The 17,407-nt window shown below is 29.7% G+C and overlaps 1 protein-coding gene across 1 annotated transcript in view; it reads right to left on the bottom strand.

Annotated features, from left to right (window-relative positions):
• Window positions 1-17,407, bottom strand: part of Grip (Glutamate receptor interacting protein) — an 80,865-nt gene that overhangs the window by 15,568 nt on the left and 47,890 nt on the right. The window contains exon 2 of the mRNA XM_065506906.1: window positions 10,837-10,959. Coding sequence (XP_065362978.1) covers window positions 10,837-10,959 — 123 coding nt within the window. The remainder of the gene's footprint in view (window positions 1-10,836; window positions 10,960-17,407) is intronic.

Genomic DNA, 17,407 nt, shown 5'->3' with positions numbered 1-17,407 from the left:
ATAATAATGATACCTTTAAGAAAGCATGACAGATATGTCATGTGTAGAGTTGGAAATTTGTATACAAATGAACTTAGTAATTCTTTTAAATATCTGCTTACCATAGACAAATTTGATTTTGTCGGTTGGTTTAAAATTGTTGTCTAGTTTTTTGTTAGGTTCATCTTTAGCGTCTTAAGTTTAAAATAATACTAAATCATTATCGCTTATTAATATTAAATATTTTAGATTTATTATTTACTATATTTTTGTGTGTGAACTTTTATATTTTTGGTTTCGTCCAAGTAGAAATATGTAGATTAGAAAACAATGTGGCAAGAAACGTAAAATCTACTACGAGTAGAAATATATTTTATATACAACAATAAAGCTCTTTATTGTCTGATTATCTGCAATGATTTATAGCGACAGGTCTCCGCAACAAAAAAAAGTTGCGTATACATTTCTACGTTTTTTGTAGTTGATAGAGAAAAAATGTTTCAAAGACAGAGACCTAAGAAAATGAGGGGGAGTTAAGTAGTTTAAGTAAGTTTTTATACCCACAATCAAAAGATTTTATAATTCCATTTATAAGACATCAAAATATTCATCGCAAACTCACAAAAGTATATTCTGGGTCCTCAAAAGATTCTGTCTGACTGTCTGTCTGACTGTCTGTTGAATCCTGATCAAATGTTGTACGAATTAGTTCTAAGTACTCTGAAATTATACTGTAAAGTATGACGAAAATCGGACAGCATTTGTACCTATAGGCCGATATTCTCGATTACAAATAACGTAAGTTATTTGGGGGCTGCGAAAAGTTGATTTCTACATACAGACAGACAAACGGACATGGCTATATCGACTTCGCTATCTACAACGATCTAAAATATGGAAATTATAGAAACCCAAGAGGAACGGTTTAATAACAAAAATGTTTGCTACTACATTTATCAAAATACTATCCAACATTATAAGACATTTATAGAATCATATCTTGTCTTGTAACTATAAAATCTTTTTTTTCGATTTTAATCCAGCTACATATTTATGAGTTACAAGCAAGTACTTGACTTGATAATAAAACACCCACTACAAATAAACAACACTCCTCTCTCCAAAGTATTAATCACGAAAACAAAAGGAATTAAGAACAAACAAAAAACACGAAATACATCATAAAATAAACATTAATAAATTAAAAACATTAAATTTTATTTTTTATATAAAAAAAAACAGTAGCTCTTAAACAAAATGACAAGTAATAAAAAATTAACAAATTCATACACTCGGGTACATTTACATAAATTCATATTTATTATATTTTTCGAAATTCAAATGCAAACATAAATCATTTGATATAAAAATAAAAAAAAGATTTTTAATCTTCATGCGGCCTTTTACGAGCAAAAATATTGATTTATATTTTTGGTTTCAATTTAGAACATATTTAATTTTTAATTAACAAATGTACCAGTGGGCTGTATTGAAAATTAAAGAATTATTATTACACTTTTTAGGTTATGGCGATCATAAAATTTTTATCAGAATAAATCAAACAAATTTGACAAATATTTTTGTATCTTAAATTACATTGGGGTCTAATTAATTATTTTAAATTTGTTTAATGCGTCTTTATATATGGGGAATTATGACATGGCTTGTGCTGTAATCAATTGGACAGTTTACAAGGTTTCTTGTATCAGCAAATGTTTGTGAACATGCTGTAGATTATCCACAAAATTTAACATTATTTTGCAATATCTTTTTGAAAGACATTTCCTTTATATGACTTTAAAATTTAATAAAATCATAGCTAAATTGTTTTGCATTGAAAATGAAACCACGTGGCAAAGATTCACGAAAGTGAACTTTGTCGAATGAAATTTTTGCTGGGAAATTTATGGAATTTCTTTATAAGTTTTCTTCATAAATTTGCAGGATTATTTCTCTTTGTGATAAAATCAGAAAAATATTTATTTAAACCAGAAAAATTTTATTTTCTAATAAGTCGAAATAATACAATGCTTGGATGCATGACATTAAAGCTTCTAAGGATATTCTTATTTAAAAAAAATAATAACAATTTATTTATATACATTCTGATTTGAATAAGTTCTTTTTCGAAACGAATTTCGAATTGTTTCCAAATTTAACTTATGACCTCATTATTCCACATAAATTAAATAGAGGTCCTTTGATTGCGTTATTTGTAGGGTTTTTAATTTTCCGACCTTTTTTGGACCGGGTACCCGGCTATTCCCGAAATATAGAATGATAATGTAAATTAGGAATATTATAGCCAAATTTCGTATAAAAACATAGTGTTATAACTATTATATATCAGAGCTTCGAATTAATTAATACAATTTGAGCTTAATTCACTAAAATCTTAATCCGTAGTTAAAAAATGTCAGCCTTTCATTCCATAAATCTATTCCCAATATTTAATTTTTTAAATTCATTCAAATGCCTTTGTTTAAACTAAATTAATTTTGTAGTTAATTAATAAGAGAATTTATTCAAAGTTTGATTGATTCCTTGATTCAGTTTTGTTTTTATATACCACTCACCAAATTATACTTAATTGAAAACAAGTAAGAGAGCTATATTCGGCTGTGCCGAATCTTATATACCACTCACCAAATTATACTTTAAAATAAATTTTTTTAAATATTTTTAGGTAAACAAAATTTATTTTTTTTTAATTGTTTTTAAATTTTTTTTAATTTTTTTAAAAAAATTTTTTTTTTTTAGTTTTTAATTTTTTTTGTAAAAAATGTATGACAAAAAAAATTGTTTGATGAAAAAAAAATTCAGGTTAAAATTTTTTTCCCGATTTTGACCCATTGTAGGTCCAACTTACTATAGCCTTATCTACATCGTTGCAATGGACTTTGAAATATCTATTATTAGATATCCATAGTGTCTATATTAATGACTTAGTAATCCAGATATAGATCAAAAATAGGTAAAAAATCGAGGTTGTCCCGGTTTTTTGCTCATATCTCCGTTATTTATGAACCGATTTTGCTGATTTTAAATAGCAAACTTCTCGAAAGCATGTCTGACAGAATTATTGAAGATTTGGATCATGAAGATATCTGGGGTCTTCAGAAAATTGATTTCAACAGACAGACGGACATGGCTTAATCGACTCCGCTATCTATAAGGATCCAGAATATATATACTTTATAGGGTTATAAAAATAGTATAAACCTTTTTGTAATAGATTTGAATTGAAGAAAAATTTAATCATTTCATACATTTTTGAAGCTATTTTCTTGTGTATTTAAAGAAGAAATTTTAAGAAATTAGAATGATTCAATAAGAAATAAATTCTATAAAAAATTAATTCTGTTTTTAAATTTTCTTACGAAAATCCCCATATAAATAATAATATTATTGCCGACATATAAAAAAATAGAGTTCTAACTTGTTTTCTTTGTATTTTCGCCAGTTTTTAATTCCCAGGATTCCCGACTAAAAATCCCAGGAATCCGGTAGTGAAAAATTTTCAAAATTCCCGGGAAATTTGTACCGAGAATTCTCGAGATAAAAACCCTAGTTATTTGCCAAATCATGTTAATAAATTATTAAATAATGAACTGTAACCACGCATATTTTAGACAAAAAATCTACTTTTATATTAAATATCTCATATAGTTGTCCTAGAGAAATCAGTATTTGTTACTATTGAAAAATTTTGAACTTGAAGGTTAATGCAAACAATTTTCCGTTAAATTTTCAGAATTCACCATCAAAACTTGAAATGTAGTAATTTTTTGGAGAGACAAATTTTAAATTCGAATTAGCTTAAGATTTATCGTAATAAAATTTGGATTTTATATATTGGGTGCATGACTTAAAAATACGGGATTTACAATAGAATTTTTTTTAAATATTTTATATGTCATTTTGAAAGGTACATATCTGTCATTTATTCTCGAAAATATCGAATTTTTTCAAAATTGTTTTTTAAAAAGTTTTTTTTTAATTTTTTTTTTTAAATTTATTATTGAAAAAATATTTATGACAAAAAAATTGTTTGCGTGAAAAAAAATGTTTGGGATTAAAAAATATTTTTCCCATTTTTGACCCATTGTAGGTCCAACTTAGCCTTATATACATCGTTGCAATAGACTTTGAAATATCTATCATTAGATATCCATATTGTCTATATTAATGACTTAGTAATCCGAGCCGGGAGAATTCCCGATATATTGATGTATCAATCATGTTTGTAAGTTCTTTGGGGCTACAGAAAATTGATTTCAACATAAAGACGGACATGGCTATACCGAACTCATTGGGAGCTACTCAAGCAGCGTTTGAGAGCAGCAGGATTCATTCAAAAACAGGGAAATTGGGTACCATACGTATTGAAGCTGAGGGAGACCATGAAAGACGAATTTGTATGTCTGGAATGCTGCTTTAACGGTATAAAAGAAAATAATTTTTAAACCAAATCATTACTTGCGATGAAAAATGGATTCATTACAGTAACTCGAAGTGTAAGTACGTGAAGTGAAGCCCGACCAACAAGCCGAATCGACACCAAAGCCAAATATCCATGGCGCTAAAGTTATTATCTGTATTTGGTCTATTATAAGGTGCTGAAATCTGACCGAACGCAACTGATTCGTTTGAATCGATCATTGCCGTTTCAATACCTGTTAAGAAGTATTTAGAATGAAATGGTTGGGAAGTTTGGCCTCACCCCCCTTATTGCCCATACCGTGCCACGTCCAACTACTATTTGTTTCGATCGATGCAGAACGCTCTCTCTGGCATACGCTTCACTTTGGAACACAGTATCCTATATTGGCTTGATTCGTTCTTGTCCTCAAAATATGAGCAGTTCTTTTGGCTCGGAATCCATATCGCACTGGTTCCTCTAAAGAGAGTCAACTCAAAATTTTTCTATTTTCACTTTTTGCATGAATCAATAGAAAAAAAGGTTTTGCTTCTACTGAAATTTTGAGTTGTCGTTCTTTAGAGCAACCGGTGCGATATGTTGTCAGAAAGATGGGAAAAGCTCATAGTTAACAATGGCCAATTGAATAAATTTATATTGTACAAATGTTTCAAAATAAAAGCTAAAAACTTAAAAAAAATATCCCGCATTTTTAAATCATACACCTAATAATAACCAAACATATTACTTGGATAGTCCACAAGAAGCCATAATCTTATTCGTATTGCGATTTTTTGTAAGCGATAAATTGATAATTTGACATTCTCCTTCCAAATATCTTTCAATTGTTGTGTATTATTCTATATTGATTGAAACTTACTTAATTCAGTTAAAAAATAACATTGTTCAATGTATAAACTATTGAAATTAGGTACAATAAATTTACCACTATTTAATTAAATTAAAAATATGAAAAATTTGCTTTAAAATGAAGACGAATTAAAATTAATTCTCTACTTTGAAAATTCTCAAAGTAAATATTTTTAAATCGAACAAATTTTAAAATGTTGTCCAAAAATTACTAAATTATTTAACAAAAGCGATAATGACAAACCTAATGATAAATAATTAATACCTTCTTGTTAATTAGAGACCCTATTTATTTAATATTATATGCAAATAATAATTTAAATTTTCTTATTTAATTTCAGGTATGTGGCATTTTCGCAATTTTTTTAACTAACTTAAAATAAGTATAATATTCTCTTTACATAATCCTTTGCAACAAATCTGTCACAAACAAATATAACTTATTATTTCTTTAAGTTTAAACAAATAAATTTAAATGAATACATAACATATTCAAAGATTTATGTATTTCTTCATTAAGGCGTATATCCTTGCCTTACAAAAACAAAAAACAGAAATATTAAATCATCAATATTCACATGTTTTTTAATGCTTCATTAAACAAAATTGTAACAAATTTTAAGCAAAAATAAAATGCAAAAAAAAAAGACATTAAACTGAAACTGTTTCATGTACAAATTTATGGCATTTTTTACCTCTTTAAAAAAAAAAGTAGAAAAAAGCTAAAAATTAAACGCTTACCAACACAAATACACATAAACAAACGCATAATTATTATATAAATATTTATTTAGAAAACATTTGGTTTAACACACAGTACTTTACCTACCAGGCCTTTAAAAGAAATGGGGAAAGAAAAGTTTACATATTCCATCACTCACTCAAATCACTTGTATTATAAACATACACAATAATACGAGAAAACTCCAAAGAAAATTGAGTTCTTTGTGTTAGGGAAATTTGTTTTCTATGTATGAGTTTGTACTGGGTTGCTGAAAAAGGAAATGACAGCTGTCAAATGTTGTTTATCACTTTTTAAATGGCAAAACAAATTTCGTTCGTTCGTTTGTTTTTAATTTTTCTTTTTTTGCCAGTTTTTGTTTGGAAAAACTCTTTTAATGTTTTCATTTTGTTTTTTTTTTCGACATTCTGGGCTGTTGCGTTAACCTTCGTTTTTCATATTAATTTTCAATAATTAACAAACAGTGTTCAAGTTTCACGTATATAAATAATACACTGAAAGAAATCATTTCAAATAAATTGGTTTGAAACATTTAGGATGGCAACATACAAGGATTGTCATTGAAAATTTGTTAAATACAACATATTAGGTAGTAGCTTGTACGCATGACATTTCAGCACTCTGTCTTTAGCTGATTTAAGAGTGATTTGTAATCCTGCAACGATGAAAAAATTGCTTTATTTCAATCAGTGGTAGGCATAAGCAGACCAAAGTAACTGTGTAGTGACGCACAATCTGCAATTTGTTTCTCTTTTGATAATTTTAACGAGTTTCGCTAACATTCGAATTGTTTACATTTAAATAATCGATCACGTTAGCCCCTAGATCAGCGGTGGCCAACGTGAGAGTGCTTAAAATGCATATGTAGTAGTGAAAAAATAAAAGAGTACACAAATGGAAATGCGTGTGCTTTGCACTGAAAAAATTGTATGAAATTGTTTTTGTTTTGAGTTTACTTTGTGTCTTTACTCAGAGCATTCGTATTGCGTATGTATTAGTGAGAATAATATAACTACCCCGGGGTAGTGTTTGGCCACCAACGCCATAGAGGCTTCGAGTGCCGACAACTGATTTAAATAGATGACAATTGGTACTTTAAGAAAATGTCTGCTTGAATTTATTATGCCTCAACCCTTTTACGCAAATATAAAGATTTTCTGCTTTACTACCCAACAAAAAAACATACACAATTTTGACACTTCCGTCAACGTTTTATGTCAAATTTTCTTTATAATATTTGTTGTTTCTTATTGATGTTTTCGGAAAACTTAGAAACTATAGTTTGTATTGATTTAATGACGCAATCACTCATTATGCATGGAAAAACTTCAGTGATGTTTTTTTTCTTTAGCTTGTCAGAAATTTTAAATTTGAGTTTAATTAAAACATTAATTTCCTTGCATCTTTATAATAACAAATAGAATTTTTGTTATTTGTTTGAAATGTTTGGAAAATTATTAAGAATTTGGTAGACACTTGTTTGAATATTTATGATGTAATTGGAATATATTGATTAGATTTATTTTGTATTTACAATGAAATTAAAATGTTTCAAGTGTTTGAGAAATTTGTCGGTCATTTCTTTTGATGTGGTTGTTTTTCTCTTAAATTTGACCCTGAATTTGTATATTTAAGTGTAAATTACTTAAGTGGTTTTTAAAAACCTCTAGAGAAATAGCACTTTAAAATCTCTGTGTTACAGGAGCAGCGAATAACATGTGTTCGTCGTAGGAAAATGAGTTCAGATCAGATAGTAACAATGTGAACTCTGGTTTTCCTGATTGGGTCAGATCCTTTAAAACTTCAAAGGATGTTTAGTTTAAAAAAATTATATTGGTTGTGTGACTTAAAAATTATAGATTTACAAGAGATGGTGTATTTTTTTAATGCGGATTTTGTTTTTAATAACTTATATATAATTTTGGAGAGTACATATTTGTCATTTATTCTCACTTAGTTATTGGACATTATAGTGTAAATAACAAAGTTTTTTTTGTTTCGAAAATGTCAAATTTTTTACCAACGAATCGTCATATGCTGGAAGTTTCGCTTTACTTCTTCAATTTGAAAAAAATGCTGAAGCGCAGATTTCCTATTAAAGCTTATGCTGAATGTGTTCTATCGGTTTTAACTTGAGAGAGATGATTTGTGCGTTCAGAAGTGGGGATTTTAACACGGAAAACAAGAATTGCCCAGGCCAGCCAAAATAGTTTGAAGACTAAGAATTGGAGGCATTACCGGCGGTAATATTAAAATGTTTGCGAGCAGCAGGAGTCATCCAAAAGCAAAGAAATTAAATACCATACGAATTGATACTGAGAGACCTTGAAAGCCGATTTTGCATGGCCGAAATGATGCTTGAACGCTATAAAAGAAAAGTAATTTTGGACCGAATCATTACAAGCGATGAAAAATTATCCAAGCCCGGCCATCCAGCCTAATCGACACCAACGCCAAATATCCATGGCGCAAAGGTAATGCTATGTATTTGGTGGGATCAAAATGGTCCTATCTAGACCATCACAGGGAACCTGTACCGAACGCAACTGATTCGCTTGAAGCGAGCGTTGGCTGACATGAAACCGTAATATTCCATCATGACAACGCTCGGCCACATGTTGCAATACCTTTTAAAAAGTATTTAGAATTAAGTGAGTGGGATGTTTATAGTCCAGACCGTGCCCCGTCCGACTACTATTTGTTTCGATCGATGCAGAACACTTTCTCTGGGATACACTTCACTTTGGAACAGACTATCCCATATTGGCTTGATTCGTTCTTGGCCTCAAAAGATGAGCAGTTCTTTGGTTATAGCTAACAATGGCCCATACTTGTACAAATGTTTCAAAATAAAAGCTAAAAATTTGAAACAATCTCGTATTTTTAAGAATTTTAAAAAAGTGAAAATAAATCTATAATTTCTAACCGGATAGTCTGATTTGAATAAAATGTCCCTTGCTATAGGAGAGGCGCAACTGCGAAATCACAGAAACAATGTTGTCGCATAATTTTTTTTAGGGTAATTATGACCCTATAAACTCGGAACAGAAATCAGAAACTAATTTGCAAATTAAGTTTAGGAACCAGGTGCAAAAAGGTGAAGAGTGCCTCAGGGAATTGTTGCCGGGTTAGGTGTAAAAAACAATAATTATGATACGATTTTATTGAAAAACTAATGAAAAAGACTTGGTGTTTTGTAATGCATGCCTTGAGGCACTCTTGCGGGTTAGTGGGTTAAGAAGACGTAACTTCGAAACGACGCAGAACGAAGCGACGCAAACCCATAGAGAATAGACATAGAGCGAAAACTTTCCTGTCAAAGACCTGACTCAGTTGTCAGAAACCTAAGTGGTGAGTTTTCTAGTTTCCGCTCTATGTTTCTCTATGCGCAAATAGGGGTATTGGTGTAATTTATTTTACGAGAGTGGGACAAAAAGCCCTTTTTCATGGATAAAAAATTATTTTATTTTTCAACATAATCCCCTTTGAGCTCTATGTACTTTGTCCATCGTTTCTCCAATTTGTTTATACCATTGGTAGGCAAAAAGAGGCATTTAATTTGTGTGCTTTTTTGGGTAAAAAATAAAATATCTACAACAACATCAAGCAACTAAATGAAATGTGTGTATTTTTATGCTCTATTACGCTCTTTTGTTCACATTCGGGTTGTTTGACGAAAATCATCGTAACCTGAACAATATGAACGCCTACCATAGGTTTATACCTTCCAAAAAATAAAATTTGCCGAGGTCATCAAAATACGTATTTTTGTGATATGATTTATTGCTGGAGTCAAATCTTTTCCCACCGAGAATTGTTTTCAGAAATAGTCACTCGTGTCTAAATCCCGAGAATAGGGCGGATAAGGGAGCATTTCTTCGTAGCCTAATTCATGAATTTTTGGCATGGTAACCAATTTTCCGGATAGCTTTCTCATAGCCAAGTAATCAATCCAAATTGAAACCACTGAGCCATTTGATATGCTTATGGCTTCCACCATCTGTCGCACTTTCAATCTCCCATCGGCCAACACCATATCGTGAATTTTTTTTAATTGCTTCGGTGTACGTTCGGCATTTTCCGTACTTGTAACCCTATTACCATTTAAATTGATGGTGCAAAGTCCCCATAGTATTTATCAAGCTTCACCTTGGTTTGAGTGACGTTTTTTTCGCAGTCAAACTCAAACTAAATTATGCAGCTTGTTCAAATTTTGACAGGAGTCAACTGACAGGTGCCTGTTGAAAGGAGCAGTGTTGCTCTTTTAGTTAAGAGCCGCAAAATTCAAAAAGTCGCGGACTAATTCATAGAGAAATACAATAAAATCATTAAACAAATTTTAATTAAAACAAGTAAGAGAGCTATATTCGGCTGTGCCGAATCTTATATACCCTTCACCAAATTATACTTTAAAATAAATTTTTTTTAATATTTTTAGGTAAACAAAATTGAATTTTTTTTTAAATTGTTTTTCAAAATTTTTTTTGTTTGGAAATTGTTTTTTAAATTTTTTAAAAAATGTTTTTTTTTTGGAAAAAAAATGTATGACAAAAAAATTCGGAAAAAAATGTTTGAAAAGAAAACACAACTTCCTGCACTTTGATGTATAATGTTATTATTTGCATTAATTTCATATTCGAAAAATTCTAATTTTATTTAAAATCCTTAATTTAATATTAAAAAATTCCCGGAACTGGAAAAATTCAGATAGGAAAGTTGGGAATCTTATCCCAGTTCAATTTATTTACTAACGCTTTATCAAGGTTGAAAAAGGTTGATATTTAAACACATTTTATTAAAGAAATAAGGCCTAACTTTAACTCACCTGCCAATGTTATACCCATATTTGTGGTATTATCTCTTGGTAATGTTATGGTTGCATATGTTGTGCCACGATCTGGTGCCAAACCAGAGTCTTCTGATTGTGCGGGACTCATGGCGCGATCAACTGCAAGAAAGAAAAACAAAGAACAAAAACACAAAACATAAAATATACAGTAACAAAAACAGAATATTTAGAACATAAAAAATATTATAAATGAACACAAAACACAGTAAGAAATAATAATTTGTTTAAACAAATGGGTCAATTACAAAAAGAAAAGAAAATCAAGTGTAAACAATTTCTTTTTAAAAACGAAAATTGTGAATTAATTTGTTTCAAAATGCATATTTGTAATTCTTATAAAAATTTTATTTTAAAAAAACTTAAATTTCCAGCACCTTTGGTGGTCGTTTTTAAAACGTTTTAACACTTTGGTTTTTTGTGTTATTTTTTTTAAATTAATGTGCGAAATTGTTTCCCCTTTGTTATTATTTGTTTGGGAATTATAGTTTTTATCATCTTTTATAGCTATTACAATAAAGGCATTAAAATGTTTATTACCATTTAATGTCTATTTAAGTAAATCCATCGATGTTTATTTATTTTCACATAGTTGGAGAAAAAAATTGACTTTATGAGGTGTTAACAAAAGGATTTTCTTGTTTTTTTTACTTAAAGAAATAAAAAATTTACATTTTTACAGTCCACCACTTCAAAAGAAGACACCAAAGAGAATAATAAAGGCTATAATACATTGTGCCAAACTCAAGCAACAGTGGGACAATGCAGTTAAATTGCTAATTAAGAAATTAACACAATGTATAAAATACAGTTACCGAACAATCCAATTATATCCAAAATTCTTTAATAAATTACAACGTTAGCGGCTACGATTACCCTTAAAATAACCTTTCAGCTCGACTGCTGTTACCTCTTAAATAGTATTACCGGAATGACTTACCGTTACCGCTAAAATACCGTTATTATACCAACAATTATAAATTAACAAAATACAAATTTTCCTTTTCCATCATCTAATTTGTTTCTACAGAAGTTTAATTGTGAATAATTTAAATCAGAACAACCGAACGAAATAACAGAAAATACCATTACCAAAATAAGCCAATAACCGTTACCGCTAAATACCGCTTGCGAAGTAATCCAAATTATCCAATCGGTAGCCAGCTTATAAAATGTCAATTTGGTTTTCAAGAGACTTTTTCAACATGTCCTTCCCACTGTCTTAATATCATGTGTCTCTTTCTTTTATTTTCTTAATAATTTCTTTTAATTTTCGTTGGCAAATTTAAATTTAATCAACAAAAAAAATTATATCAAAGAATTTAATTTGCCTTAACCATTTAAAATCATAATACGATTTGTATTTTTCTGTTCAAAACAAAAAATGCAAAGAATGAATTTATTTGTATTAAAATAAAAATGTATTCAACACCCTCTACTGTTTATCTGGCGTTGTAATGTATAAAAAATACAAGAGCAGAAAAAAATACATCAAAGTTAAATGCATTTTTATGCACCATATTCTCAATTATCCACCACCATACTATTTTTTTTTATTTGTGTTTTTATTTTTCGCATTTGTTTTTTAATCTTATTATGCCAATTCGCAAGCGAATATAATTCTTTTCATTAAAATTTTAAAATAAAAATAAAATAATGCTGTTTTTTGAATACCCTACGAAGGAAATTCTTATGAGGGATTGGTGGCAACGTTTGAGAAATTTGACAATTTTGTCCATAAGTCCACATTTGTGCCGAGGCTGTAAAAAGAATAATATGAATGATTTATTGGGTGTATGACATAAAAATGCGGGATTTTGATATTGGCCATTGTTAGCTATGATCGTTTCCCATCTTTCTGGCAACATGTGGATTCCGAGCGAAAAGAACTTCTCATCTTTAGAAAGAATCAAGCCAATTTCCGATACTCTGTTCTGAAGTGAAGCGTATCCTAGAGAGAGCGTTCTGCATCGATCGAAACAAATAGTAATCGGATGGGGCAAGGTCTGGACTATAAGGCGGTTGAGGCAAAACTTCCCAACCACTTCATTCTAAATACTTTTTAACAGGTATTGCAACATGTTTCCGAGCGTTGCACAGAGGGATGGATGGCTTCATACATTTTTTTCCAAAAATTATTAGGAGTGGTCGTAGAGCGCTGAAATTTGGCACCGAGAATTATATGGACCAAACTAAGAAAAAAATAAAATTGTATCAAAATCGATCATGCCCAACGCCCACTGCCCATACAATCCAAATAGATTTTTTCGCATAAAATGTTTCCTATCTTGGTAAAAGTCTAGAAATTTGGTACATATATTTTCTGAAACAAAAGAAGAACGTATGCTAAGTTTTATTAAAATCGGCCATGCCCACCGCATATCGCCTATACCTATACCGCCAAATGCAATACATTTTTGTGCAAAAATTATAAGGAGTGGTCGTAGAGCATTGAAATTTGGCACCGAGAATTATATGAACTAAATTAAGAAAAAAAATCAAATTTTATCAAAATCGTCCACGCTCACTGCCCATGTAATCCAAATTGATTTTTTCGCATAAAATTGTTTATATCCAAGCAAAAGTCTAGAAATTTGGTACAAAAAAAGAACGCATGCCAAGTTTCAATAAAATCGGTCAAGCCCACCGGCCACGAAACCCATTGATATTTCGTTTATTATTCGACAACAAATTTTAAGTTTTCATCCTGTTCCGAAAACTTCCGAAAATTATTATTTTTTTTAATGGAAACCAGACAATCCCACCTTTCATTTTATTAAAAAAAACAAGTTGTGGGTAAGTGGGGCTACATTTTTTTTCTCCATGGAAAATCAAAAATAAAACAATTTTTAGAGACTTATAGATTTGAGCATATCTTCTTAACGGTTTATGATATCCCCATAATTTTTTTTTTAATTTATGGAGAAATGTTATATTTTTCAAATATGTTAAAGCTAAATGGTATTATTAGGAAAATTATACATATATGTATAATTTTCCTAATAATAATAGATATCCCACTCGCATCCCACTAAGGGACTAAAAATATCTTAAAGGAATGGACCTAGGCTTTCTTTTGAGCAAAAAAAAAATTAAAAAAGGGCCCATATTGGAAAAAAATTTTGATTTTGCAAAAAAAAATTAAAAAATTGTATGTCTTGCGTTACAAAATATTTATTTTGATAGATATCCCACTCGCATCCCACTAAGGGACTAAAAATATCTTAAAGGAATGGACCTAGGCTTTCTTTTGAGCAAAAAAAAAATTAAAAAAGGGCCCATATTGGAAAAAAATTTTGATTTTGCAAAGAAAAATTAAAAAATTGTATGTCTTGCGTTACAAAATATTTATTTTGATAGATATCCCACTCGCATCCCACTAAGGGACTAAAAATATCTTAAAGGAATGGACCTAAGCTTTCTTTTGACTACAAAAAAAATTTTAAAAAAAGGGCCCATTTGGAAAAAAAATCGTATTTGCAAAAAAAAAGTCAAAAATTGTAAGTCTTGAGTTAAAAAATATTTATTTTGATAGATATCCCACTCGCATCCCACTAAGCGACCAAAAGGGTCTTCAAGGATAATATCTAAGCTTTTGTTTGACCTAAAAAAAAAGATTAAAAAAGGGTCCATTTTGAAAAAAAAAGTCAACAATGTTTTTGATTTTGCAAAAAAAGTCAAAAATTTTATGTTTTGAGTTACAAAATATTTATTTTGATAGATATCCCTCTCGCATCCCACTAAGCGACCAAGTAGGTGTTCAAGGAAAATATCTAAACTTTATTTTAAGAATAAAAAAAGAGAACAAATTTTAAAAAAAAGTCAAAAAAGTTTTTGATTTCGGAAAAAAAATATTAAAAATTTTTTATTTTTTTTTTAAATATTTTTTTTCGAAAGATCGAAGAAATAGCTATCTATACTATTTGGGACACATTTTGCTAAGAACAATAGGTAATAAGTTACATGGATAAGAAAAAACCCCTGTTTGACCAAATTGTCAAAATTTTACCCCCTATAACTCAGAGAGTTCTCGACCGATGTTGTTGAAAAATTGTGTCTGAGTTACTATCCAATAGAGCTAACCTTGGTGCAAATTTCATCCCGATCGGAAGACATCGATTTCAAAAGTTGGTTCACTTGACATGAAATTCCCCATATATAAACCACTGAATTGCGTGAAAATATAAATAAATTTTTGCTTAACACCCTTGCATGGAATTTACTTAAATTTTTTAAAAATAAAATTAAATTTTTCTTAAAACTATATGTGTACATTTCATCTTTAAACATTTCTCTACAAAACTGCATCATTTGATTTTAGAAATTAAGTGTTTGAAAAATTGACATTTTGATACCAAAATCCCTCTGTGCGTTGTCATGATGGAATATTACGGTTTCATATCTGGCCGCATATTCTGGGCGTTTTTCGGCCAATGATCGGGTCAATCAATTTGGTTCGGTACAGGTTCCCTATGATGGTGTGGTCACATTTCAGCAGCTCATAATAGATACGATACTTTTGTTTCCACCAAATATACACGCAGAGAAAAAATATAGTTGGGCATGGTTACTGTAACCATTTCAATATTGTTACAATTTTTTTTTACTATATTATAGTCACAGTAACCATTTACATGATTGTGGTAACCATAATATGGTTTATTGACGATTCAAATGATTGTATCAACCATATATATGGTTACAGTAAACAAATATATGTTTGTGACAACCATTCATATGATGAAGGACTTATCATATTATGGTGCTCTCGGCTTAAGGCTTATCATAATCTGAGAACAACATATTATGATAAAATTATTCATCATAAAAGAGCTGAAGGCCTCTGATGCTATTGCTCATAATAATGTTAGTTTATAATTTGTAATTATAAGTTAATAGATCAATAAATAAATATTCATCATAAATATGGTTGCCACAAACATATATTTGTTTACTGTAACCATATATATGGTTGATACAATCATGTGAATCGTAAATTAACCATATTATGGTTACCACAAACATGTAAATGGTTACTGTGACTATAATATTGTTAAAAATCTTGTAACACTATTTAAATGGTTACAGTAACCATGCCCAATTATATTTTTTCTCTGCGTGTAGATAAATTACCTTAGCAACATGGATATTTGGCTCTGGTGTCGATTCTGCTGGTTATCGTAATGGATTCATTTTTCATTGCAAGTAATGATTTTCTTTTATAGCGTTCAAGCAGCATTTCATGCATACAAAATCGTGTTTCAAGCCCTCTCGGCTTTATTTCGTATGGTACTCTCAATTTCTCTGCTTTTGGATGAATCCTGCTGCTTGCAAAAGTTTTGAAATTGCTGATAGAGTAGCTCCCAATGATTTTGCAAGCTCTTGTTGAGTTTGACAACAATCTTCAAGACAGTTATGCCTCCAATTCTTAGTCTTCAAACGTTTTTTGGCTGACCTGGGCTATATTTGTCTTCCGTGTAAAAATCACCACTTCTAAACCGCACAAACCATCTCCCGCACGTTGAAACCGATGGAATACATTCACTATAAGCTTTGGTGAGCAATCGGTGTGCTTCTGCAGCACTTTTTTCCAATTAAAGAAGTAAAACAAAACTTCACGCAAAACTACGATATTTTCAAAGTTGTGTTTCACTATAATGTTCAATAATCCCGCATTTTTAAGGCATACTCAATAGAATAAATCAAAGTATCTAAAACTGTTGCCCATTTCGGAACCCCAGCTTTGGGTTATTAGAACACTTAGGGCCTCATTTTATAAAACGAAACGTTTGGAACCGTAAGCAACTTGTATGAAGAATACTAGGAAAAGGGTTTGAAAATTGAATATTATCCATACAATTGTATTTTAACTTTTGTCGTTTCGTTTTATAAAATTAGAACCTTAGGCTAAATTTAAAAATTCCCCTAAAAATAGGTAAAATTGGGAATAGGCTAATGAAACTTCTATTATCATATTCTAGGTATTTTCTATTTTAAAGCTAATCTTGCTGAGATATCTTTTGAAGAAATATAACAGCATTTTAATGTTCATAAGAAACTTTTTTTCTAGGAAGCAAAAAGTAATAGTAGTTTAACATTTTTTCAAATTCAAAATCTATTATTTATGGACTTAAAAAACCGTTTTCAAATGATTTTCTTATTGATTGTTTAACTATAGAACCAAGTGATATGACAGGTGAAATTTTGAAATTTGAATAAGTGTTTTTTTAAATCATAATTGAGGACTTTAATAATAAAATCTTTGATTTTAGACAAACGAAACGATTGGAAGCGTAAGTAATTTGTACGAAAAATACTGGGAAAAGGGTTTTAAACTTGAATTTTTTCCATATAAAATTTGTTTAGCATTTATCGTTTCGTTTTATAAAATTAGACCCCTGGAAACATAAATAATTTGTATGAAGAATACTGGGAAAAGGGTTTGAAACTCGAATATTTTCCATACAAAATTTTGTTAACGTTTGTCGTTTCGTTTTATAAAATTAGACCATTAATTTATTATTTTATAGTACAAATAATGAAAGGGTTT

Source organism: Calliphora vicina, chromosome 4 (genome assembly GCF_958450345.1).
Source record: "Calliphora vicina chromosome 4, idCalVici1.1, whole genome shotgun sequence".
Classification (NCBI taxonomy): domain Eukaryota; kingdom Metazoa; phylum Arthropoda; class Insecta; order Diptera; family Calliphoridae; genus Calliphora; species Calliphora vicina.
This window is presented reverse-complemented; position numbering and strand designations above follow the sequence as displayed.